Source organism: Euwallacea fornicatus, chromosome 18, assembly GCF_040115645.1.
Source record: "Euwallacea fornicatus isolate EFF26 chromosome 18, ASM4011564v1, whole genome shotgun sequence".
NCBI lineage: Eukaryota > Metazoa > Arthropoda > Insecta > Coleoptera > Curculionidae > Euwallacea > Euwallacea fornicatus.
In genome coordinates this window covers 862851-889718 of record NC_089558.1, presented here as the reverse complement: position 1 = coordinate 889718, position 26868 = coordinate 862851, and the positions used below count along the sequence as shown (strand labels likewise).

The following is a 26868-nucleotide window of genomic DNA, read 5'->3' as shown; positions in this document are numbered from 1 at the left end:
CGTTTTCTTAGATCGTTTTTGCAAATATCTCCGAAAAATTCCATTTAACGGACAACTAAAGCGTGCCGGAAAGCTATTTTCGCGTCCATTTTCTGAAACGATTTAAAAATACTTCATCGAGGGCATTATATCACCCAACACGTCGATAAATGTGTTGACTCGTGTTCGCGTAGCACTTTAGTGAAGGTGTCGAAAGGGCTTTTCGATGGCCGGAAAACGACCGAGTCGACTTCCGAAATAAAGTCATATAAATCGTTTATTATTAGCCAAGAAGAGGGTAAAAAATTACTCCCAGATCTTTGGTAAAAACATTATATTGACATAGCTTTTTATACGAATAAAAATATATAAACAAAATTGTACACAAAATACACAATATAAGTACCAAAATAAAAAGAAGAAAATCACGCGCTAATAGACTTCATAATTACGTTAATTAATCTACAGCTATAGAAAGGATTTTGTTTGCAGGAAAATTAGTTTTCCATACAAAACTAAGGTTTTTGCGTAAAACAAATCGTAATAGTTGTGTACAGAGAACAATTCCCTGTAAAAAAAATATAAATCTCCTCTTTAAAACTATAATACAGATCTGTACAAAGCTGCATTTTACAAGAAAAAACACATAAAAAATTGCTGATGTTTGGGCGTTTTTGCCTTTCCCAATACACTGATTTCTTTACACAACAATTATTTTTCTCCAAATACACAATAGGCATTTTGGCACCTACTTCTCTCCATGAAACAGGACTAGGAGAAACGTTCATCTCTTTAACCATCACAATACTATTACAATTTGTGCGGCAAAAAATCGTCAAAAAAAAAGAAGATGTTCCTGTCCTAAAATTTAAATATTTCGAGGGTTTTATCAATAAATTAACTAACGAAACAGTGTTACGCTTATACCTGCAGGCTCGATTTTCTTAATATAGTTCTAGAAAATGTGGAATCTATCTCTAAAATTTACTCTTTAAATATATTATAATCCGCATATCGAACTGTGAGTGCGTTCAATCGAATGAAACCTTGGAAAAAAGTTTCATATCAAAGATAATTTTAATGCCAACCACAGCTAGCCGGACTCGGAAATTCGTGACGTTGCAGTGCCATCTTTGGAGATGTTACTCAATCTGTATAAAGTCAAGAATAAGAACTCTCCGTGTGATGGCGCTACAAACGAATTTCGCAGCTCAATGGTCTGCATCGTCTTCGCTTTGGTTTGTCCTTCGACTTCCTCCTATTTATTATCCAGGAGGTGTGTATGCACGTAATTTACATGCTGAGATTTGTATTCGATATGCGTCCCAATAATGTCTGATCACTTGGGTATTATTAAAGCTTTTTAGAGAAATTCTCTATCGAGGATTATTTAGGTGATACTGCTAGAACCGTCTTGAGGCGTAAATGATGCACAAACTGGGAGTTAAGACGTTGATACCCACAGAGGTCCCAGTAACGTCACCTAAAGAATACTTAAAAAAAAAACCTCTATTTTTTACACGTCCAACTTGCTTTCCAAATGTTAAAATTAAATAAATTATAGTTTAAAACCTATCTAAAACTACAGCAATATACAAAATTCTCACTCACCCAACGCATTTTCCACCTAGTTGCAAAATATAGTTTAAAAAAATTAAACCTCTATATACTTATTTTAGAGTAGGTGTAATCTCGAACTATTAGTTGTCTCTTGCATATATGAGGAGTTACTTGTTTCGAGCAGCATAAAGGGTCTAAATTTGAAATAAAAAGTAGATACAGTTTCTATACACAAGGTGGCCGAGGTGCGGTAATGTTTCCCGTATTTGGATCCATATGTGCGATTCGCGCAAAATTGTTAAATACACATGGGCACCCTTTTCGAGTCGAAGACTAAGGATTTCCCCTATTTATCAGCTCCCGCTACATGAAAATTTAATAAATTACTGAATCCTTTAAAGTTTCCGAAATTTTAAGAAATAATACCACGTTGATATTCCAGACACATTCACCCATTAATCAAAGATAAGGTTACGGATGTTAATTGGCAAAAAATAGTTATTGTGGTTATAAGAAAGTGGGAAATCTTACCTAGGACGCTCTGTACTGTTTTGTTGTTTCTCCTCAAAGAAACCCCTGAACATGCACTAAAATCTTACCTGCGATTTAAGGTCGGGAGCCACGCGCCGCCTCTTCTAAAGCCCGCACCTTAAGTTCGCGTTCACGTTGCTGCCTAAAATGTGAAAACTACATAAATTAAGTAACCCCGTTCCCAGGCAACCAGTCCGGTTGTTCTATTCTAAAGTTCACCACTAAATAAACGGGAATGTGTACGCAACAATCCTCTGAAAAGAAAATAAAGACAATCCTAGTATCAACCTTATAAAAACGAAACCAAACGGACAATAATGCGGGAACCCAACGTAAATAAGCGAAGCGAAGCAGTTATTTTTAATCTGCAGGTGTTCAATTTTTGCAATAACCTACATTCAATGCAAAAATTGACAAAAATACCAGGCACCACAACAGACACATAAATGGGGGAAAGATTGAGACGGACCTGAGATACTCCTCGTGTTGGGCTACGATGGAGGGATGCGGCGGAAACCTGTCCCTTTCGAGCAGCATCTGCCTTTGGAGCTGCTCATGGGCTGCCGCCTGAACAACAACAATACGCTTGTATTTTACCTTTACCACGTGCAATTCTGCATTTTATTGTCTCCATTTAGGTGCGCTCATAGAATAATCATCCACCTCAATTCGGTAGTTACCTGATGGGCCAGTTGATCAGCGTAGGGCCGTCCCAGCAAATCAGGGTGATGCAGTCCTAGTGGCGCGTCTCGGCCCGGCATTAGACCCGGCCTAGGATAACCAGCTCCCCCAGATGCTAAAAAGTAATTCACACCTTCTCATATCAAATTTAAGATAAGTTCACATAAACTACTGACCTGGAAGAGGAAATCCGGCTGCGGCCGCCGCCGCTGCGGCTTCCTGCTGTGCCTGTTGCTGCTGGGGATGAAGGTGGAGATGTGTATGCGCGTGCGTATGGGCATGGGTGTGCGCATGGTACTCCGGGGAAATCCCCGCCATCTGCAGTCGTACCTTCAACAACACGGTAAAACACCCTTGATAATATGAGACGGTACTAAGTTGATCAAATCTGTTGTAATGGTCGAAATCAATTAAAAAGAGTCGATCGCGTCATTCGTATGGACACACCCTTCGATATGATGTATCACTCTTAGTTATTTCTGCAAAGCAGTGCTTGAGAGGAGAGAAACTAATTGAGCTTTTTTTGTGAGAACGCTTGTGGCCCGTTCCTAGTTGATTTCCATTTAAAGTTACTAATAATACAGCAATTTATAATGATCGCTACGTCGAAATTTCGGAATTTTAAAAAGTAGTATGTCCTAAGACTCTTACCATGGGATCGGTCGCTAAAGCTAACCTCTCAGCGGCTTCAAGTTGGGCTGCTGCATGTGCGGGATGGTGAGGATGACCTGGTGGTCCTCCCGGCCCGCCTGGTGCTCCGGGCGGTGGTATACCCAATCGTTCTAATCTACGAATCAAAAGAAACATACAAAACTTTGCACACTTGAAGTAGCCCTCAGGATCAAATCGAGTAGTAAGAATTACCTTTCTCTTTCTAGTTGGCTTAGTTGGGCCGCACTACCCCCAGGATAAAGGGCGAAATGATGCGGAAGGAGACCTGGACCACTTGGCGGTCCAGCTAAACCAGCTGCGGCATACCTACGCTGAATTTCCAGCCAATGCGGATCTACAGTGTTGGGTGGTCGCATGCCGGTTTTCATGATTTCTTCTTTCAAACTAAAATCGATTTAGTGAGATGTCGGAATATTAGTTTGAACCATTACACTGGCGAAATTATTGTGCGGATTAAGAGAGCTTACCGATCATTCAGTTCTCTTTCGCGCAATTCTCGTATTTCCCTCTCTCGTTTTTCCCTCTCCAGATGCTCCAATTCCAATCTTTCTCGCGCCCCCGGTCCGTACATACTACTCAATTGATATTGAAGCATCGGATCCATCACAGATGGGGGGAGTAATGATCTGTAAATAGAAATGTGAATCTTGAAATTTACTTTTGCTATTTTTGTCGTATTACCAACTTAAAAAATAAAATGTATTATTTACCCTCTCATATGCCCAGGGCTGAAGCCGGCGTGAGGTCGCGCGTACTCTGACAGCTGGCGAAGTGCCGGAGTATCCGTAAATCCCGGTCTAGGAAACCTCTCATAGGGTGCCGATATGCTTTCCAGGGGCCCCCTGAAAGCATTTGAACTTTACACGTGGAACGTTAATTTAAAAAACTTTCACAAAGCATACCTAGATGGAGGTTTAACATCTGGTTTATCAGGGGTTTGTATTTTTCTAGCTTGGGCCTGCTGGGCCCTTTCGCGTTCCTCTCTTTCTCTCTCCGCTTGTTTTCGTAATCTAGAAAAGTCCCTAGTTAAAAACAATACTTAATTTAAATCTATTTTCTTGCCGTTCTTCCCGTTTTCTCGCCAACTTCGAGTCGGGTACAGGTTTGAATGTCAGATCGGTCCTTGTGCAGGAATTGTGATCTCCCCTGTTCCAGTGCCGTAGGAAAATGGCGGACTGACTTCTGTGACATTCTGTATCTTCTATCCGAGGCTCTGGCGATGGCCCCCTATAAAAAGAAACTTAAAACGCTTCCGATTTCAGACTACAAAATTTCTGAATTTTTTTGAGAAAATTTGAATGGGATTTTACTCGCGTCAATCCCGCCAAAGAGAGGACTAGAAGGCATAGAAATCTCAAAAAAGTTCGTTTTAAACACTGACAACACACCTTTCAGTTTCTCTGCCTTCTGACACGCCAGTATTGCTAGAATAAATCAGAGCACAGACGCATGTAGTACACATGTGACCAACAAATCTGCGAGCACGGAGATATTTACCTGGGAGGCCCTGCGGGACTGTTTTGACCCTCATCTTCAGGCGAACCTTCGTGATCGGGCTCGATTTTCACTATGTCGTCGCATATTTTCGGAGGTTGGGTCATTGGCGACGAGGTACTAGGAGGATGCATCGAGCTTTGAAGCTGCTGTTGTGGAATGAGACAAAAGTTAATAAAGTAGACGAAATATTCTCTTTTCTTGTTACTTGTTGCTGCTGTTGCATGTTTGCTGCCGCTTGAGCTGCATGAGCACGAAGGGCATCCAGGGAGCTTCCGGACATTGGTGGCGGACCTGTATGTAAAAAAAATTTAAGTTTAATAATTGATCAAATCTATATACGTGTTACAACAGAAACAACGAAGCGAAATAACATCGCAGCCAGGTGCTTAAATTACTATACAGGATACAGGGATGGGCGAAAGTCCGGAATACAATTAATATCTTTTCAACGAGCGATTAAAAAAGAAAAACGCTGAAACACGTTAAATAATTTTGAGTGGTACGTATTTTCTGGCAATAAAATGAAATATTTCCCTTTTACCTCTTAGCTGCAACCCTACCCAACTGTTTTTTTAATGGAAACATACATATGTCATGTGTGGACTAGTAGGAGAGCTCGTGAAAAATGGAATCTTACCATATCCTTTTTTTCTTTTAGTTATGTGGTTATTAGGGAAAAAAACTCTTTTAAAAGCAAAAACATTACGAATACTTTCTTAGTCCTACATATAGGTTGTTTAACGCAGCAAATGCTGAAAATGTCCTCTACCCTTTACTTGGCATGCTCCACAGGTGATGATAAAATCCGTTGATGGCATTCCAAATCGTCTCAGGAGTTCAAAGAGAACACCTCGAGAGTACACAAGTTACTAAACTGGACGTTTCGAATCAATTTTACACAAAAATGCCACAATTTTAAAAGGGAATAAAAAACGTACTGTTTATCGAGGCAATAAACTTGGCACAAAAAATACGATAATTTTTTTGCATTTTAAGGTATATCTTGATATGTTAAATACCACTTTGTTTATTTATTTTATCAATGTGAAATAAACACTAATTCGGAATTAAAGACAGTATATGGACATCAATTTCTATTGGGGTTTACCGTCCCCTAGGATCATACCACGTGGAGGGGTGGAGGACAATTGCAGCATCCGCCACGTTAAAAAATCTGCAGATAGGACTACGAAGGTATTCATAATTTTTTTGTTTTTTTTTAAGTTTTTTTTCTAATAAATACATAACTAAAAGAAAAACAAAAAAGGTATGGTAAAATTCCATTTGTCACGAGCTTTTTAACGAGCCCACGGACGACATACGTTTCCATTACTAAAAAAAATTTGGGTAATGTTGCAGCTAAGAGATTGAAGGGAAATATTTCATTTTATTACTCAAAAAATGCGCACAACTTAAAATGAATTCACGTGTCTCAGTGTATTTTTTCTTTAAGTTACCCGTTGAAAAGATATTAATTTTTTTCCAGACGTTCGTCTGAACTTGTATAATGTTTCTTTTTTTCAAATTAAAAATAATAACTTACCCAGCCCAGAAGAATGGTGTCCCATATTTGGTGGCTGTATCATCAAATGATGAGGATTGGCCTGAGGCTGCCCCCCTCCTGTTTTCACTCTCATTAACTGTGATGGTGACATTCTGTCGTGATGCGTGTGAGTGTGATGATGCGTATGTTGGCTATTGCCGCTAGAAGAAGATGAAGAGCTGGTCTGCTGTATCGTCGTACTCAAACCTGAAGGAGAGCCGCTACGCGGAGGCAAAGTCTTTTGGTTCACTTTATGTTGTACTTGGTGACTGGAACTCGTGCTGGTGCTGTGGGATATGGTGATGCTGCTGTGGCTACCGCCTCCGTAAGGCTGTTTCTCCACACTTGCGTGAATGGAGCTGAAATCCAATAAACTCGGCTAAAACTCTACGAATTCCTTTATATCCATTTACCTATTGTGTGATGTGCTTTGGTGATGTGTTAAAGTCATTTCATGGCTCTGATGTCGCTCCCCTCCATGTTCATCCGATTCTCGAGTCTCCCTCTTCGTCGTAAGAGTGCTGCTAGTACTATGCTGCGAGGACATGACTGTGGCGCTTAAAGTATCGATACTCTTGGGCGGCCCGGCCATTTCCACCCGGGAAGTAGGCGGAGGAATGGCGTGCGGCTGCGGCACGGGATAGGGATAAGGGTAAGCCCCGAATGGGTACGGGGGATAACCCGGGTGGCCGTGAAACTGGAACAACATAGGATCCTAGTCGAGTATTTTTGCGGAATTCCATGAAACCTCCAAACAAAGTTCCTTACGTGCAAGAAAGACGGGTGCACGAGATGAGGCGGGGGCATTGAGGCCGGATACGAGGCGTGAGGCTGTGCAGGGTGCGGCGCCGGTAAAGATACAGGAAGCGGGTGCGAAGATGGAGTCGCACTACCTCCGATACTGCCGGTACTGCTTCCCGGACTGATTAAGTTGATAGCAGAGTGAGGTGAAGATGGGGGCTGTCGAAGCGGGGGTGTTTGAGACACCACCTATTGGAAAAATGACTCAAGTTAAAAACGAATCGCAATAAAGTATGCAAATACTTTATTGCGATTTACTTGCGAGTTTACCCAATTATCTTGGTAAATAATGCAACAAGCCGAACTAACTATGAGTTATCGAAACATTTTATTTAAGCTTAAAATGCTTTAAGTGCAACACTAATTCTTGTCTCAATTTTTGAATCAACTGAGCAAAAGTTTTAAGATATAATCAAATACCTGCGGAGTTGGTGTGCTGCTTGTTTTTGGTGTGAGACACTTTTCACTGCCTCCGGATTGTGCAGGGCTTGCTCTGCTAGCTGATCCTCCTGAAAAGTCAATCTGTTCCTTCTTTATGTTTTCTAAAGCCGGCCCCGAAGGAGGGCGGTCCGAAACACTTCGTTCGGGGGTTCGCGGAGGTTGTGGTGGGGGTAGATATCCGGGAACCTGAAAGGTGTTAAGTGAGAAATATGTATTAAGGACAAAAAACTACTGGCGAAGCATAACCATTTTACTACACATTTTCACCTGAAAAACATCGGCAACGATGCATGCTATGCTAAACCAATATAAATATTCATAAAACCATTTATTTGTAACAATATTTGCCATAAAATCCTTACTCTTTTATTACCCATAAATCTCATTAATGCTAAAACTGTGACTATTATAATACCCGCACATACCTATTTTATTACCAGTAAATAACTAATTACATCTTTTCGACCTACCTTGACATCTTTTAAGCTCTGCAAGGGATCGGTAAGATGGCTTGGCGGTGGCGGGACAAATCCGGCGGAAGATGGCGGCAATCCCTGGGAGGCTGGCGGCAAAGATGAGTAACTACCGGCATAACTAACAGAGGGAGCGCTAGCCGGAGATTCCGGCATTTCCTGTTTGATCTTCAAATTTTGGGGCTCAATCTGTTGTTGAAGATGTGGAGGCTGCTGCGGAGGCTTGTCCAAAGATCTGGGGGAGTGAGGACGCCCGTACGGTGGCATAAATCCGTAATGACCCATTGGTGGAGGCGGCTGACAGCCCCCGATCGTGACTAAGTTTCCGGATTGCATGGGGAGAGGCGGCTGGCCAATTGGAGATGCGGGGACCGAGGCCAAGTCGGGACGATCTAATTTGTCTTGGCGCGACTTTTCCTCCTGTACGAATAGCTTTATAGGTATATTTAATTGTGAAAAAGGTATAATTACGAACAACGAGAAATAAAGTGGTTCAAGATGTAAAGTTTGCTATTTTAAACTAAACATGAAATCGTGAACTCAAGAGAAAAGTAAAATCTTTAAATATCAGCTGATTTCTGAATGGTAGAGCAACATCGTTCACGAATCGACGTTATTTGTATCTATATTCGCCAACTACTTCCTTACCTCGTTAGATCTGGACGACTGCGTCGGTGGCAAATGCTGTGCCATCGGCACATTCTGAGGCACACTGAGCGAAGCGATGTTTCCGTAGGGCAAAGACTCCCCTCTATTTTGACTGGTAAGTTCCATGGGTTCTTCGCGCGGCTCTAGTTTGACCACCGTTGTGGGATTTGGTGATTCTCTAAAAATCGTTGATTATAATTAAATTTCTGAGCAACTCTTCTGCGTCTTCCATGAAAAATAAATCTTACCTTGGTGGTTCCCTTCCCGGATAACTATAAGGAGACTGATCCTGCGGTCTTCCATCTTTCAAATAGCTGGAATGATTCATATTAACAATCGGTGCCTTGTTTTCCTTAAGGTCCATTGCATGATTAGGCTGAAGATGACTCAGGGCTGATTCTTTCATTCCTGCAAAAATGATTTGCATAAACTCTTTGTAACTAAGTATAATCTCATGCGAACTCACCGAAGCTGAGACTGTCCTTTAAATTTAAATTCGAATGCATATACAACGGACTATCCTTATAATTCAAACTGTGATTAGATGGCTGGCTACTGGAGTCTTCTTTGGAACTTATGCTCAACAACGAGGCATCATTGCTCGAATCCAATTCCTCTTTAATCAGCGGTTTCTCAACCGCCACCTTAGGCATCCCCAACTCGGTTTTGAACGGAGGTTTCTGGTCGACCAGCTGCAAACTTGGCGGAGGTGATTGAGCAATCAACGGCTCCTTAATTTCTTCCTTTACATCTTCAACTTTCGGCTGCAATATTTCTTGTTTAATTGCAGGTTCGTTCTTTGTCATCTCTTCCGCTTGTCCGAAGCTTGACGTAAATTTCAGGTTGTCTTTGATGTCCAGTGATCCTTCCAGATTTCTGTTGAACATGAAATGTATAATCACAAAGATTTGGTAAGGCAAAGTTAACCTTTTGATAAGGTTTTTCCTTTCATTCAAGTCCTCAGGCAAACGTATTGATACATTCAAAGGTGTGGATTCGGCAGGAGCAGTAGCAGATGTTTTACTCGACGTTATTACAGGCACTGAGGCAGCCACGGATTTGGGCTCCAATTCTTCGGTTTTCAGAGCCGGCTTAACGGAGTCCTGATATCAAAAATCGTACATAAATAATTTGAGATTTCAGTTTCCATATTAATTAAATTAATTTTAATTATTTTAGTCAAATTTATTTGACATTTTGCAAGTTGGAAAATTCATATGATTTTTCTTACTTGTCCAAGAACGTTATTATTCGCATTGGAGCTGACGATGGTGCTGACAGGAATAGTCCCTGCAGATAAAGTTGTAGCCACATTGCTATTATTGCTAGAATCAGTGCTGTTGCTATTATCCTGACTACTTTCAGGATTATCCACGTCTTCGTTCACTGAGCCTGAGTCTGATACCACACTGGCAGGGCTGTCGGCCCGCTCCCTCTTTTTCTTAAACACGCTACAGCTCTCTTTATCGCTTAAATCGACGTCGTCGAGTTTCTCTTGCTACAAAAATTTAGTTCCAATAAAAAAATTACCATTTGCGGCTTTTCATATGGTATTACCTGTGCCCTCTTCCTGCTCTTATTGGGAGTATCGGATTTGTCGTTTTTGCCTTTCTTAGCCTTCGCTTGAGAGCCCGAAAGATTGCTAGGGGTTCCCGGCTTATCGCTACCGCCATTGCTTTTCACGGGTGTTTTTGGTTCCGGCGTTTCTATTTTTTTAAGAAATGATAATTTAACTATTTTTGAGAAATAAATCAAATAATCACCTCGTTTTCCTCGAGTTTTACTACTAGGAGGTTGCTCCTTGCTTCCCTTATTCCTTGTACGCATGCGTTGGGGGCTTTGGTCGGGACCTTCTAAATGAGAAAAAATTTACTCCTTGGTATTATATGAATTTAATATGTTGTTGGAACAATAACAATTTATGCTTCAGTAGTTTACCTGCCGGTGGTGTGTTAGATGTTGCTGCAGGAGCGGTAAGTGGAGGTAACTCATTAGTCTTCCTCCAGTAAGCGCGACAATCCCAGCACAAAATCTGCTTATCCTTGCCGCCCGGCTGCCAGTCTTTGGAACCTACAAAATCAAACACTTACATTAACCAAACACCATGAATATCTTTCTAGGTAATTGCATAAGAAGGATAATGACATATTATATTTTCCAGTTAATAATATCCTTCGCTAATTCTACGATGTAATCATTACATGTAGTTTTCTTGAAATTTAACCGATTCAACTAGTAGAAAGGAAACGTCAAATTTAGACTCACGCTGGTCCCACTTTGTAGTGTTTTTTTCTCTAAACGTCTCATACATACTTGTAGTAAAACAATGTGAACATCGATACTGCGAATCTCTGCTATCGCTATCTTCTTCGCTCTCGTTATCGTCCTCAGTCACTGAGCTAGTTTCATCAGGTTTCTTTTCTCCCGGCTGAGGCGAAGGCCTGCTTTCTGTGGACTCAGGAGCAGGAGTTGCCGCCCCACTTGTACGACCTAAAAAAAAGATTCTAATAGAGCTCCTTATCCCAAAATGGTTTTTAAAGCGAAAAACGAAAGTGAATCCAACAATTCTACTTTGATGCACTACAAAAATATACAGGTCACTACACACAATCATCCTAATGCCGTACTCGATACTGACAAATTCGTGAAGTTGTGGCCCTGTATATTTTGTAGAGGTGGCCGTGATCAGTAAAACAATCAAGATGAGTTTTCTCTACTGAAAAGCTATTATTTGTCGCTGACGTGTAATGCTCATAATCTTCCTACGAAACATGCATTTAAGGGTTAGTACTCATTTGAGGAGGTTAGGAGTAAAATTGCTTGGTAGTAAGTTTCTTGAATATGAGCATTTTTTGCAGTGGCCACCTCTAACCTGGATAACCACAACTTACCTGCAGCCGCCGTACCTCCTCTACTGTTTCTGGTGTTCCGGATGCGTCTCAAAGATCCTTGCCTGCGCCTCCTGTGCGGTCGGTTATTGTTTGCTCCTGGAGTTTTCTTCCAGAGATAGTAAAATTCTACCAATTCCGGCTGCAAGACCATTAAATTAGTTAAAAATTAGCTATATTTGTTTTTTATAAACTACTGTATCTCTATGCGGTAACAGATCTTTGCGAATCCGGAAAAAGTTTTTGCCGAACTGCCTCAGACCCTTGACGAATCTCTTGGTCTCCTCTTCGCTCCATTTCTTATCAATTCCCTTAGGAACTGGACACTTGACCAACGCTTGCAAAGCTCTTCCTGGGTCATAACCCGAGTCATGCAACTAAGCACCGAAACATTAAAACGTTTATCAATTCATATTTTTAGATATAATCTACCACATCCAGGGCATTAATGGTGGTGTCGTCCCTCGATGCCGCATTAGCTCCGTCTTCGGGGCAACCTCCGTCACACATTCCCGCAAAAGCAGCCATGCTTCGGGCGGCTCGAAGGTACATCAGGAGATCCGAGTCCATGGTCATGGCGGGGACCCATCTATGAATGGGATATTTGACAAACAAATTGGTAGAGAGGGAGCTGTAACTAACCGCAATTCCTCTCGAATATGAGTATCCTCCGGATCCGGGGGGAGTTGCTCTGGTGGCACTCCTGGCCTATATTCAGGTAGGCGGGCCTAATGAGCATGGTGATGATGTTAGAGATTACAGTCTATTACGTAAAGCCTATATTACGTTACAAACCCAGCTAAGTATACAGGTATTTACAAAGTAAATATATTTGGCGCTTCTGAAAGGTGGTTAAATAAATGGTGACATAAAAATGTGATTTAATTATGAGTTATCGTTGCGTTTATACAGCGCAAAATTTATGACGTAATGCTCGGGAATTGTGCAGAAAGTTGGAAATGTATGGACTTTCTTTGTTGTATATATGCTATACGCTGTATAAATGATAACAGATGTCACCACAAAGTCAACTTTCTATAGTGAGCGTTACATTATGCGTTATGAGCTGTTTAGACTCACAATAAACTGATACTGTTTCTGGTATATCAGCTTTCTATTGAACGTATTTTGCAAAAATACTGGATAGGTTGTCCAAGTATTAATACACACAATAAAAATTCTGGCACGGAAAGTCAAATTACTGAGTGTGTAATTCGAAAAAGGCGAGTATAAACAAATACCTACAATACTAATGGGGATAATTCAATTTTGGCAGATTATCATGCGAAGACATGAAACTTTTAGCCGTAACTGGCTATCGCCTATTCCTTAGTCTGAATTCACAGTTTCAATTGCTAAGAATATTCGTTGGCCAGATTTATTCCTAGGACGTGCAGCAGCAGGCAAGTACAATGCATCAATTTCCAGTTAATATCGCCCCCACCACCGTAACAACACCAGGGAATCACCACTAGATTTTTTTTTCTGATTCCCCGAAGTGGGACCCTCCGAAGACATAAAACTGGCCGCCTTAAGGTGACACATGAAGAGGTGCCCTGCGCGAGACATTGTTGCCTGCTGCATCTTTTGGCAGAGAATCCACGTGTATCGCCCACCGGAGAGCATTGAAACAGAACTGGCATGTCACTGGACACCCTCACCATCGTTGCAGTTTTTTCTTTTTTTTTTTTTAATTCGTAAAGATGATGTCACTCGGACTTAAAAAACGTTAGAAAACAGAGCATTATGCGTCACAAAAAATCACATTTAAATTTCATAAAATGCGGAAGAATTTGAACGGGAACCAGCTTTCAGTAACGTCAGATATCCGTAAGCGCTCAATGCCGGGGCAAAACGATTCGACCCATTCGATTGCCGCATACGTGCGACAAAGTTAGAAGCTGGAGTGCCCTAATAAACGAATGGTTGCAACGTTCCAGGATTTTCCTTTAAGTTCTGTCGATATGCTTTTTTCCCTTAACACAAAAATAGTTACATTTCACTCCTTAGATTTCCAAAAGTACGACATTAGAGCTTGAAGTTCTCATACTCTTAACTACTATTTCCTCCTATCGTTACGTTTATTTACAACAAAGAGTATTACACCCAAATGTTAGTCGACACTCACATTGACATATTGCGAAATCTAACTACCTTCTTTATTACACTAAGGTTGGGTTGCATGCCCTAGTGTTAAACTCGACCTGGGACTTATCTACGTCTCGGGCTTGGCATTAAGGCAAAGGACAAAATCTCTAGTTAAACCGCAGACGGAGCTCAAACTAGAGGTATACAACCGGGCATAAAAAATGTTAAGACTATCGACTACCCTACAAAACACACAGTCTTACTGGCCGAAAGATACGTCACCTGTATGTTAATTCGGCGCAGCCTCGTTAGTCGTGACTTTGACTACCATGCTCTTTCCAAAGTCATGCCAATTAGGAATTTGTTTTTTTTTTTCTTTTCGTATTTACAAGAGGCGCCTTCGCAGTAAGAGATTCCTCCGCTTTGACAGGTAAAGAGGGTTATTTCTTGCCTGTCAAATGGTGCAAAAATCTTACTGCAAAACCTCCTTGGCCAAGTACTAAATGACAATACCCAACTGTCTAAGAGAAAAGTCCAAAAAAGTAAAAATTTGGCGGTTACCGTGTGTTTGATCGGATTGGTCAACGTACATAAATATCTTTTACCTGGTTGCTGGGACCCACCCTGATTTCGCCCTGAGTCTGCGCCATCTGCTTCCGTGATTTGCCTATAGCTGAAAGACTTTAGAGGTAGTCCACGTATTGCTGGAACAAATCAAGTCATTAATACTGCATGAAATGCTGCTAATTACCTCTCACTCTCTCTTTTTCTCTCTCTTTTTATTGTGATATTTAATATACCAAAGGCAATGACAATAACCAATTATCTTCGGGAAGATTTGCATGAACGCAATTTGGAAGGTTTTGCACTCAAGCTGCATGTGCGCTCGGGCTTTTTTTCCAATCCAACTTGCACGATTGCATATTGATCTAAAATTATCTAGGGCTTTCGACACACGAGCTACGTTCAGAGAATATGATGAGTCAAGTGCCGGGTATCCTGCGTGGAAGTAGAGAAGACAACACCCTGTGAAAAATGGTTTGATTCGAATCGTTTTTGATTGGCGCGATTTCTTATGCTGACATAAGTACATCGTCTTGGGATCAGGCAAGTAGGACGGTCAAAACCCGAAAAAAAGTTAATAACGTGCCCGCTCTCCGTGTTGTCTTACCCACTCCCGGATACGTGTAGGCAACGATCCGACCAGATCGTCGATCAGCTCTCGAGGAATTTCATTCCAGGCTATCCGTACCGCATTACGACGCCGCCCATGGGGAGGGGGAATGAGGTAGCCGATAACTGACAATGTCCCGGACATGTTCGATTGGTGATAGGTCTGGAAATCGGGGTGGCCAAGGTGACAAATTGATTTCGTTGTCTTGAAAGAGATCCACGGTAACCCGAGGCTCACACAGTTTTGTTGAAAAACTGGATTGCATAGCATTCCGAGGTACAGCTGGAGAGCTGCTCCGAGACTCTTTGGCTCTCCGCTTGAACGATCATGCAGCGTCCGATGAAAACTAAAGACGACCTGCTACCGCCAGTTACAGCATGCCACGCCTTTATCCCTACGGTCTGATACCTTTCCATCTTCCTTTCTTCCGTCTTTTTTCTCTTCCCCGACCATCGTGCACATCAAGACGAAATTCGTCGACGAAAACTACAGTGTTCCATTTCAGGTTCCACTGCACCACCACAATCGCTTTTGTCGCTGAAAAACGGTAATCGGTAGCGCAAGCTAAGGTAAATGGTTCGTATCACAATGGGCCTGTCCTTTAACGTCAAAACTCCCAAACGGTGATCTTTAGGTCCCGTAGTTCTTCGACGCCTTCCTGGGTCTTTTATTCCTTGCGGCTGACAGCGGGATTTAAACTTCGGTTTAGCTTAGTGGCGATCTTCCTCTTTCTAGGCGTATTGGACAAATTGAAGAACACTTTCTAGATGCACTGTACAACAATAAACGATATTCTGGGTCCGTAAGGTGGATTTGTACCTCCTACAGTCAAAAAACTACCTAAAATTCCTGACAATGCACAAACGAACCATTTTTACGGGGTGTTCTCTTTTTTCTGTCAACCCATATACAGCATCGGACAAAATTAAATTGACTTCAATCATTCTTTTCTAATAGTGGGAAGTAAACTAAAAATTTAAAAATGTATATATATATTAAAAAGCATATATATTCGCTTTGTTATTAGTTCTTGTATTTACCCGAATCACTGATATATATATTTTTTTTTAATGGAAGATTTATCAGTTTTGGCTGATGAGGAAGGCGACAAAATTAAACTGACCATGGTAATTTTAGTATGCAGAGGTGCTTTATTGAAATATTATCTTTCCAATTTCCGTGCAAAATGCCGTTCGGAAGACATTTGCTCAGCAGTTTAATTTATCAAAACAAGTAGTATCCTCACAATAAAAAAAATCCGCCTTCGAGGGACTGTGACTAATTGAAAGGGAGGAGGTAGACGAAGAAAAAGTTCTGTGAGACTTGATAGAAAAATAAAAATGTTAATCGAGAAAAACCCTTGGATGTTTGCAGCTAATATATGTGCTGAATTGGGCGATATTGACTTGTTTTCTCGAATGGTCCAGAGACGTTTGGTAGAATTTGGACTTCGTGCCCATCGACCAGCGCGAAAACCGCTTCTATCAAAGAAAAACAAGGACGCTAAACTAAAGTTTGCGAAGCTTCATCTTCGTTGGTCTGCAAAAGACTGGAAAACGGTGCTGTCCAGTGATGAGAGCAAGTTTAATTCGATTGATACTGAACGATCTGAATATGTTCATCGTCCAATTGGAAAAAGGCTGGATTCTAGATACGTTTGCAAGTCCGTGAAGCATGGAGGTGGAAACGTAATGGTTCGGGGCGCTTTCACCGGTCGGGGTGCGCACATAGAATTATTGGTAAAATGGATCGTTTCATGTACTTAGTAATACATTGGAAACAGTGATGTCACCGCATGCCGATCGGGAAATGCCATTATCATACGTTTTTCAGCACGATGACGATCACCAAACACACTTCAAGAATCGTAAAACGGCGGTTGAACGATGAAAAAATTAATGCTCTGCAGTGGCCAGCTCAGTCTGATCGAGAACCTCTGGGAAATTGCGGGAAAAGATACGAACCAAAAAATTCAGCAATGGGGAAGAACTTTTCAGAGAAGTTGAAAAAATTTGCAAATCTGTTGAGCCTGCAATAGTCTCAAGTTCGATAGAATCCATGCCAAGAAGACGTCGTAGTGTCATAGATAATAAAGGATACTGGACGAAACATTGGTCAGTTAGCGACAAATTCATAGCAATTCTATTATTGTTGAATTTTGAATTTCTCTTTTCGTTAATGTATTTCAACTGATTATGGGAATTTACACTTTTTTTTATAATAAAAATGATCAACTTTCTCAATTAAATAATTATTTTGAACAGTTTTTGGATTAACGTAGAAATTATCGACTTTTACCGATAGTCAATTTAATTCTGTCCTATACTGCATCTGCGGCATCTTCGTGGACGTTTCAGTCCGCAGGCAGAAATGGTGTATTTTTAAACACAATTTTACAGCAATAAAATCTCTACCACTATCTTTTACTGTGATCGCAGCTGCTATTAGCAATGAAACATTTCCCTTCACAGTGCTGAACAAGCGGTGAATAAAGTTCTCAATTAAGAGTTCTCGACGTCGCTTGTTTTCACAAACGCATCAACGTGATGCACGAACTCGACTGTAAAACTTAGGGGTTTCATGGAAATTACAGTAGAAATGCCACCGACAAATTGCGCCTCCTTCAAAAATCCGACAAAATGACGAACATTTTCCAAGTGCAGAACCATTTCGAATTGCTTGAACTAGGCTACACGCTGTTTCTGCGTCAATTATTCACGCTTAATGGCCTGTTAGTTTTTGCAATTGCACGCTAACAAATGCTTAGTTTGGCCAAAGACTAATACATACATGGACTGCGAAACGAGTAAACACAAGTTCAGAAGTTTTACCGCAATTTACACCATAATTAACACTGAAAAACTACCCAGAGCTGGCAGCAAAAACGGCGAATTGTGGATGATAAACGAAGCGGAAAGTTTCAATATGAGTGTGTTGTCTATTCGCTATGTACCCAGCAACATCTTTAGTTAAATCACCTCACACGTCGTTTACAGTTTAATCATTATAAACAGCAGTGCGATTAATAATTTTTAGGCTCGAAAAACTTTTGAAGTCGAATGTGTGCCAAGTAAATCGACCTTTAAAATTTAACGACTGCAGCTCCCCATCTCATTGAAACCGATTGGTGTACGTGTGCGTGGTCACTTGTGACTATTGGGATTTTCTGAAAACGAGCTTCTTTAGAAATTAAAAATACCATGATTACCATAAGCATTTAAAGTGGATTATACATTAATTTACAGAGGTATTTCAACGTCTCATAATCTTACCTGGTCGTGTACTAACGGTTCACAATGGAATTAAATTCGATGGCTATTTTGTGAAAATCACCGATTCTTTTGGGGGTTTTCCAGGTCTTGCGCTCGCACTGATCGATGTGGCAGATTGCAGGCGACAGATCCCCAACCAAAGCCCAAAAAAAGGCTCCTTTATATCCTCATTGTGTATTTACATGTGCCGCCTGCACTGAATACAGATCATCGTCCATTTACATGACAATGAAGAGAAGAGCAGGCGATAATCGCCGAGAAATGTTTATTTTGGGCGCTCTCTTTCCCTCCCCAGGCCCGACTATTGATTTGGAGTTATAAAGACCGAATAAGTCACACTTTACGGGTTATTTACGATGGATCCCTTGTCTCTGACAAGAGGGTGACCCTAAATGCGGTTTTCCGCACGATGTTATTGCCTCGGGGGCGTGTGTTAAGATTAGAGACGATAACTGACGAACCTATTTTCCCAAATGTTGTGAACAGATATCCTTTTCGGGGTGCTGCAAAGGAAAATAATGCGGCCCGAGAGCCTCTCTGCATTACCCCTTTCCGTTGCAACAAGCGTTTTATTAAATCGTACCTGCTGTGCGGTCGTTTTCAGTAGTTGCTGATCAACACGGTTCCCGCGGTGTATCAATACAGCTTATCCGTAACCGTACCTGTTACAATTACGTAATGGATCTCAAATCTATCTTAACGCAAGTCTAAACTTAAAAAACAAAAAAAAAAAGCAAACGCGGTAAAAATAGTTTAAGCAAACCGACATTAATAAACCGATATAGATGAGTGGCGCGATTGCTACGTTGCCACATTAAAAGAAATCAAAAATGCAAATACGCACCTGGCAACGTAAGTGCGGATCAACACGATTCCCTCAGGGAACCGTCAAAGTTTTCTAAACTGCTCTGATCGCCCCGAAAAAAATGCATTACCACGTATATGCAACACAGAATACACAAAAAAATAATAATAACGTATTTGACCGGGTGCCGCGGTTAATGCTCAAAAAGGTCGCGCGTATTTATCCGGTTCCAGCAACCCCGTCACAAAATTATTTTATGTAGATACACAATTCCCCCAGTGAAAAGCATTAAATTTTCCAAAACAACCCCGGAATGAAAAAACGGGCATAGAGAATGAAGAACTAGGGAAAACAACAGAGCCATTAAGAAAAATCTCAATCAAGAATCTTTGAAGCACCAATATTTCTCAGGCAATTTAACACCCCCGACCCACACAGTTTTGGTGGCTAATTATAGAAAATGAAACAAACGTTCAACCAGCAGTTTTTTTTTTTTTAAGAATTTGACTTTAATGTTTCTATTCACAGCCTCTTTTAAATTCCAACATAAAGTTGTTTTTTTAACCAAACATCCTGTATATATACCATTAGATATTCCGAATCGTCTGTTCAATAACTTTCGAAGAATGAATAAAACATTTTTAGTTTCGTTTTATTTATTTTAGTTATTGGCAATTAACCTGAAGTAAACCATGTGGCGTAGAAGAATATGAACAAGTCTTGAACCGTTTGTTAAAAACCAAAATTGCGCTGGATATTAAAATAGAATTAGTTCAGGCCTGAAGCAACGACACCATAAAATTTTATTCAAAAACCAGAATTAACGGAGTATCTTGAGAACCCATATCTATGCGCATTCTGTCCCCAGTTTTGCCTATCCTCATATAAAACCATTAAAAAGAAACCACCCAACCCTATTTCCAATAATCAGCTCTGAAGAACGAAAACGCCACTGTTTGAATCGGGGTTAAAAGAGTATGGGCTGCTCAAAGAGGTTGTTAATGGGGCTTAGAGAGAGAGATGAGAAAAGGGGACGTCCATAGTGGAAGTAAGGGTGACTTCCACACACTTCTTGCAAACAAATAAACCCACTTGGCTATAAACTTTCTGAAAAAGTTACTCAGCTGAAATCGCCATGGTAATTGAGAGAGATCTCTTACCTTCTTCAGGTCATAAACGTATTGAAACTCAGAGGAAGATCTTTGAGGTATCAGGTACCGTAAATAACATGAAATTATTCACAGTTACAGGTACAAATTTCGCTCACATTCAGCATTGTTTTGTCGTCAATCTTTGACAATCGTGACTGCTTTATTCACATAAATGATTTTTAAATCATTACACATTTTGATTCAAACTCGTAAGTAAGAGTACACAGGCACACTACCCATTACTGAAGGTTTTAGAACTATACGAAAATAACTGTACCAACATAACCCATAATTTTTTTACTGTTGCAGAGGGGTAGTATGCCATGAAAACTCGAGTTTGATGGTTTTCCCATTTTACTTGCATGTGGAAAAGAGATGGATAGAGAAAAAAAATGAAGATATTCACTGTTGCCTTCTAGAAGGGGCCAACAAAATTATAATTAATTATCCCATAATAATCGCGGAAAACAAGGCGGAAGACAATGAACAATGAAAGGATAATGAAAAGCTGATTACTGTGTGATTACCATCATAAACATTTTGACAAATTAACTGGCGCCCCCACTACTGGCAAAACATACACTCAGGACACAGTCGCTAATTAGTAATGCTAATTGGATAATAATTAACCGTTGGGATAGATTCGAAGCCCTACGAGTTACGTGGGCCGAAAAGGGTCCTTTGTTCGTATTACTATAACAGAATTCTGCATTATAATGCCAAAAACAAGAAGTTAAATGCTAATTTCAAGCATCCATTAAATTAATGGACTCACCTTGGATTGCTACATAATAACGCACGTATTTACACTGTAGGGTCCGATTTGGAGAGCTCGAAACTTGAAGGCCGACTAGACAAAGTCAAACGCACTTTACACACAATTTTCTCGCAATTTTTGATATTTTGCAATGGAAATTCTAAGGGAAAATTATTAAAAACACACCGAGGAGTTATCGATCTACGGCGGCCATTTTAATCTCGATGCGATTTTCTTTCTTTGTTTGAAATTTCTATCATCCTTGTTTAATCAGTGGCGACATCTGTGCTTGTCTGCGGAAAGCAAGATAAGAACACTCTGTACAAACAATGAAGATAACGTTTTGTCTCTGTCTTTCTGCAGCCAAGCAAAGGATGAGAAATATGGGTAATGATCCAAACCCTCTTCAATGTGGATGTATTTTAAGTGAAAACACCTTATTAAGGTAATTTTAAAAATACTAACCTCATTTTATATTTACATTTTCTATAATTATTTTTATTAGAATTTTACACATTTAACAGCTAGCTCATGATTTTTCCCAAGTAGCATAATTCCCCGTTAAAGTCTACCTATAAATCGGCCCCTCAATTATTCAGCAATGATGAACAAAGATTTCCACTTAGTAAGTAGATATCCTATAAAGACTCCCATTCAGTATAAATTCTGAGCTCTTTTTTAACTTTATAGCATCCCGGAGATATTACTCAATGTACAAGCTATTTGACTCATATAATGCAGCTGAATAAAAAACTGTTACTACCATCAGAACTGACCTCACATATTGCCTCCATGTATCGGTGTTTAGAAGGCATTGGAGCCCTTGATGAAAATACAAAAGTACCCCTATATCTCGAATCTATTGACAAAGATAGAAACATTGTTATAAACAGATTCAAAATATTTATCCATGATCCTTGGCTTTCAAAACTAATCCTAATTTCTTCATTAAATCATTGTAACTCCTCTCTGTTGTGTTTAAAACATTATTATTCTTTTGCAATGAGCCAAGGAATGGCACTTTTCCGCCCAGAGCGCAAGGAATCAATTCACTTACTAAAACTTGTGATAATTTTAATAAAATTTTTAGATTTTGATTCTGAAAAAAAATTTGTAGTAACATTATTTAGATTCTCACAATTAGTAGCCTCTTCCCCATTAAAGGGTTTCAAGGAATATGCTGAAAAAATAGCAAAAAAAAGCCTCTCAATCCCAGGAATTGAGAAAGTGTCCTTTTTATGTTATTTACCAGTTAGAGCTATAAACTCTCATAGCAATTTGAAGTTTAAAACTTTAGATTCGAAAGTATTAGTTGAAAAAATTGTTGAAATGTTTTGCAACAACGTGGAAAACCGAGAGGGTGGTTTACTTTATAAAGACATGCTGAAGCAAAGTGATTTTGATCATTGGGCCTCTAAAATTTGGCCTCATTTCCAAGTTAGTTTTTGCAATATTGATATTCACGGGTAAGTGTTAAGTCCAATTTAAAAGACATTGAGTTTTAAACTGAATTATAGCGAATTTTTACAGAGCTTGCTTAAATACTGGATACCCCACACTGTTCAAGCATATCAAGCAAAAGCATATACATTTTTATCTGCTGAGAATGTTTTGGATATTTTGAAAGGTTACATCTTGTTTGAAACCAGAAAGAAATTTTTCATAACCAAATACAACAGCCAAGATTGGCACTTAATTAAGCGTTTATCAAACTCTAAAGCCAACTGTGGCCTGGCCTTGGAAATCATTGGAAGTTCATTTAAGAGCTCAATGACAATCAGTGAAAATGAACTGGGATTGGTGAGAAAATATTTAGAAGAAAGAGAGCATGTTTTGTATGCCAAAGAAGCCAAAGCTTTGCAAAGATTTTTAAGTCATGTTGTGACTGTCCAAAGTGATGGATGTATTAAATTTGTGCAAGAATTGTTTTTGTTCAGTATTTCCTTATTAAAGAGTAGGAGGAGAAATTTAGGAGCCCAAATTTTGAGCGATCTATGGCTTGGTAAAGCAGTAATAATTAAGTTGATAGTTTTCTTTGTCAATATTAGGTTTTTGCAGCTAATAAAGAAATGTTTAGTAACCAATTAAAGAGCAATCATCTTCATTCCCTTATTGAGCAAACTCTTGTAGAAAGAAACGGTTCTGATTCAGCATTATCCAAATTAGCAGTTTTAGTTATTGATACTCCTATAACACTGACCAACACCTTCCTGCTCACTTTTATTGAAGAATCATGCACAGCACTTTCTATTCAGGTTATAAAAGTCTTTAATATGAAAAAGTCAGGGATATTAAAACCTCTTTTTATAGGCCTCAGATTCAGTAAGGAACATGGTGTTTTGCATAGCCTCAATCAATGCCAAGCAATCTCAAGAGTTAAATGCAGCTCTTTTAATCATGTTACATAAGCAACTACAGTTTCAATTTGAAACAGAGTTGACCATAAGAGACATTTTTAAAAGTGCTCTTATATTGATTGCTTTGACACAAGTATCGAAAGTAGTGAAAGATGACGATATTAATAAAGATAATGCAAAGTGGATTTGTTCCGTTTGTTTTCCAATCGTTGCTGATTTATTGGTGGAAAAGTTTGAGAACAAAGTATGTTTTGCATGGAAAGAAGTGCTATTTCACAGTTTTTTGTTTTAGAACTCTAATATGCTGAAGGCAAGGTCTGATAAGATTTTTGAAGCTCTATATAATGTAAGTTGTCCTTTAGAATATTGAGTATCAATCAATGCAAAAGTGTCTTTTAGAACCTTTGCCAGTTTCTGATCGAAAATAAATCCGCATGGAGCATGGAGAACTATTTCTATGTAATGGATTCAGTAGTGAAAGTAATAGAATGCTCCAGCATGAAGAGACCTACCATGATTAGTTCGGAATTGTTGAAGCATTTTGCTGTCATGATAGGCGAAGATGCAAATTCCCTTTCAGGTAGGTAGAAAGTAAGTTTGAGAATGTTGCAGACGTTAAATAAACTCATCTACAGAAATTACAGTACAAATGATAAATTTCAAAACAACGCTGCTCTTTAGCACTTTGTCAAAATTGAACCAAACTACCCCCTTGCAAAGCCTAACTATACGCAGAAATCCTGAAACTCGGCTGGTAATTCACGCTCTTTGCTCGTCAGATGCCTCCCCAGAGAAGGTATTTTTTTGTTACTCTATTAGTCAAAATAATACAGACTATTTCAGACGATTTTAACTACAACTCTGAAGCATCTATTTGGAATTCTGTCAGATAAAAGCAAATCAAACGCAACTACGGCTGCAACTCTCTACTGCTTGGAGCTGTTAATGTCCGATAACAGTTTGTATGAATGGACTTTGCAATATGCCTTTGATGCAATTTTAATGTGCGTAAAACACTTTGAGAATCGCAATTGGAGCGTGCGGTAAGGTTTTGGTTATTTTGGGTCTGAAGTGAGAATTTTGTCTTTTGTAGCAATGCGTGTATCCAGCTGGAAAAGGCCTTAATCGACAGATTCCTAGGGGTCCACACGAGTGCCAGTAATCGTTCTAAATCAGTTCAAGATCTGTTCCTCCTCTTTCCTCATTTGGCTCGTATGTTTTATGAAGTATTAATTCAAGTACCTTTGAAAGACTCTTCTTTGGTGGTTATGCAGTTTTTCATTGAGTCTCAGATAAGACCTCTACCGTTTCCATCAGAGATCATTGTGGTAACTCGAGAGGCCTTTTTAAGTGTGTTCACGACAATAATACTTGATAACCCAGATGTGTATGGAATTTTTGCTGCAAGGGCTTACGTGTCCCTGTGCCTACAGAGGGAACTTTCACAGGTCATTAGTCATGTAGTTGATTTCGTCATACGAAATTTCGGGCTTATTCGGAATAAGGGTACTTTGAGGAATTTTATGATTTTGTTGAAGGAATTAAGTCGAAACTGCAAGTATGATTTCGAAAGTTTGTCAGAATTTTTAAGTGCCTGTAGTAACCCGGAGCAATTTGATTTGATGCTGCTGAAACTTTTGTCTAGGAAAAACAGCTTAATTGTCTTGCAAGGGCTGCAGTCGCATTTGACCAGCAACTATAGGCACAGATTGTGGCTAAACAACTACATTCCCATATTAATGCAAGACCATTTGCCTTCAGTTGTAAAATTATTGGGGAATTATGTTATTCCCGAGTGTCTACAAGTGAAGGTCTTGTGTATGCTTCTTGACAAACTTGATGTTGAACAAGGAGATGAAGTTCTGTTCTCATTACTTAAGAATTTACCCCACAGTGAACCAAAAAGTAACTATTTATGGATGTGCTATTTTCAGATTTATTTACTCATATTTGAGAGACTTAAAACTGTGTCTGAACTAAAATTATTGATGCCTAAAATTGAGCATAAAAATATTCACGAAACCTGCCTTTACCATCTAATCCTCTCCACTAATCCTGTTGATCCAGCTAAGAATAAAAATTTAGCAAAATCTACTTTAAGGCAGTTTCAATCACATCTAAATGATGAGATAAGTGAAGACATTTCCCGGACTTTACAGTATGTTTACTCGAACTGCCTTCAATGCCACTGTATCAACAGACAAATCCTAACACTGTCCTTCAGGCTCTTAATCAACCATGGGCACTGGCACTTCATAGAGTTCATCACAAGGTCCTCAATACCCAACCCTGTACGAGCCTTGAAGGATGTTTTGAAATACAGATTTCTGAGTAGTTTCTTAGGTGACGATTGGGCAGCTTTTCAGTTTGTGAGTGATGTTAACAAAATGAATAACACCAAGCGTAAACTAGAAGTAAGTAATATGGGAACTTTCTACGAGGCTGAAGAAGAAGTTCATGTGGATTTAGACTTGGTTGTGAGGGCTGTGACGGAATTCTTAAGAGAGTTTTGTGAAAGGAGGAAGTTGAATTATTATGAATTAAAGAAAGAAAATATATGTTTGTTAAAATGAAAAATTATTAATCGATATTATTTCTCCGCTAAAAATGCTACACCTAATTTCCCAGGTAATTTGCAATGAGTCACATATCGATCTTAATTATCTTGAAGCTAATTTTATTTCCCAACGTCCTAGGGCATGTCGTGGCTATTTCTTATGGAGAGCTCGAGAAGCTGCAATTCTCTAAACCCGCCAATGTTCCTTTCGGAGAATTTCCAAGCTATTAAAGGTATCTATTGTAGTATGTATCACTATATATTTTTTTAACATCCCCAGACGTGACCTTAAGTGAAAGCTTCTTTTATTGAAAATTCTTCCTTACAGTATGGGCCTGGAAGAGGTAAGATACATCACATTTGACAAAGTTCTTGGCCGAGGCACCGAGGAGTGATTTCTTACTCTGTCTTGATAGCTAAACCAACCAAATTTTTTTTTAACTAGTCAGTGCTAGCACACCGGCTCGATTTCTCTTTTAATTATATTACAGAAGTTGCGAAGGTGCTCTTTAACAGCTCTTACTGTTGATTCATACTTAGAGTTTCTTTCAAGTTTTTTAGCCTGGAAATTCTCCGCTTTCGTGGCAATTCCTTCAACGACCTGATAGAGATCTACAAACTAGGACCTCTGAGAAAGATGCGCAGCCTCGCTTTTCATGGAAATCCGCTAGCTAATCATCCTAGATATAGAAATTACATCGTCACGGCACCGCCCCAAATACACAGATGGTAAATTCAAGGCGATTTGTGCGTACAAATGAGGATTTCGTTTTAGCCCTGCGAAGGCCGAAAAGTTGCTCGCAATGTTTCCGGGGGTAATTTGAAAGATCCAAGAGAAGTTGAGGAATAAGCCTCGAGCACAAATTTTGTGTTATTTTCTTTTGTATTTAATAATTTCGATACGGGCAAACTACTAGTCTGCGATAAGTTCGAGTGACTGAGAGAGTTGAATTTGCCCAGGAATGTTTATTTAATCAAAAATGATGGATGTTA

The 26868-nt window shown here is 39.6% G+C and overlaps 2 protein-coding genes and 1 long non-coding RNA gene across 4 annotated transcripts in view; 2 read left to right on the top strand and 1 right to left on the bottom strand.

Moving 5' to 3' along the window:
* The window catches only part of LOC136344984 (uncharacterized), a 43339-nt gene extending 31510 nt beyond the window's left edge, over positions 1-11829 (top strand). Inside the window, exon 4 of the long non-coding RNA XR_010733079.1 lies at positions 11685-11829. This is a non-coding gene — a long non-coding RNA (uncharacterized lncRNA). The remainder of the gene's footprint in view (positions 1-11684) is intronic.
* On the bottom strand, positions 297-21202 carry Gug (Grunge). Its single transcript, XM_066292930.1, is given in 34 exon segments — positions 297-1733; positions 2139-2212; positions 2540-2637; positions 2751-2866; positions 2928-3081; positions 3397-3538; positions 3616-3807; positions 3891-4049; positions 4134-4265; positions 4326-4433; positions 4486-4650; positions 4812-4847; positions 4921-5077; positions 5080-5211; positions 6464-6822; positions 6877-7160; positions 7232-7453; positions 7685-7891; positions 8176-8598; positions 8827-9004; positions 9075-9234; positions 9293-9702; positions 9754-9929; positions 10058-10324; positions 10384-10532; positions 10590-10679; positions 10765-10896; positions 11140-11316; positions 11718-11856; positions 11912-12091; positions 12147-12303; positions 12357-12442; positions 14393-14506; positions 20980-21202. Coding segments are annotated over 32 exon segments (5514 nt in total). The 5' UTR covers positions 14453-14506; positions 20980-21202; the 3' UTR covers positions 297-1733; positions 2139-2145.
* A 204-nt stretch (positions 21203-21406) lies between these two features.
* On the top strand, positions 21407-26113 carry LOC136344973 (uncharacterized). Of its 2 annotated transcripts, none has more exons than XM_066292918.1 (10): positions 21407-21586; positions 21652-22427; positions 22479-22963; positions 23020-23216; positions 23272-23562; positions 23611-23664; positions 23718-23898; positions 23963-24114; positions 24162-24361; positions 24412-26113. In XM_066292918.1, exons 1-10 carry the CDS (start codon positions 21563-21565, stop codon positions 25889-25891), a joined length of 3840 nt encoding a protein of 1279 aa, XP_066149015.1. In that variant the 5' UTR covers positions 21407-21562; the 3' UTR covers positions 25892-26113. The 2 variants fall into 2 exon arrangements, with proteins under 2 accessions (XP_066149015.1, XP_066149014.1); XM_066292917.1 differs by having other exon boundaries at positions 21408-21586; positions 23954-24114; positions 24412-26110.
* Positions 26114-26868: the final 755 nt, after the last annotated feature.

What these genes read in the sequence shown, in the direction of transcription:
- LOC136344973 (XM_066292917.1), top strand. Translation starts at nt 21,563, where the DNA reads ATGATGAACAAAGATTTCCACTTA. An exon ending in TGAACAAAGATTTCCACTTA is followed by an intron (nt 21,587 to 21,651) that starts GTAAGTAGATAT and finishes TTAACTTTATAG; the next exon opens with CATCCCGGAGATATTACTCA. An exon ending in AGATGCAAATTCCCTTTCAG is followed by an intron (nt 23,899 to 23,953) that starts GTAGGTAGAAAG and finishes ACTCATCTACAG; the next exon opens with AAATTACAGTACAAATGATA.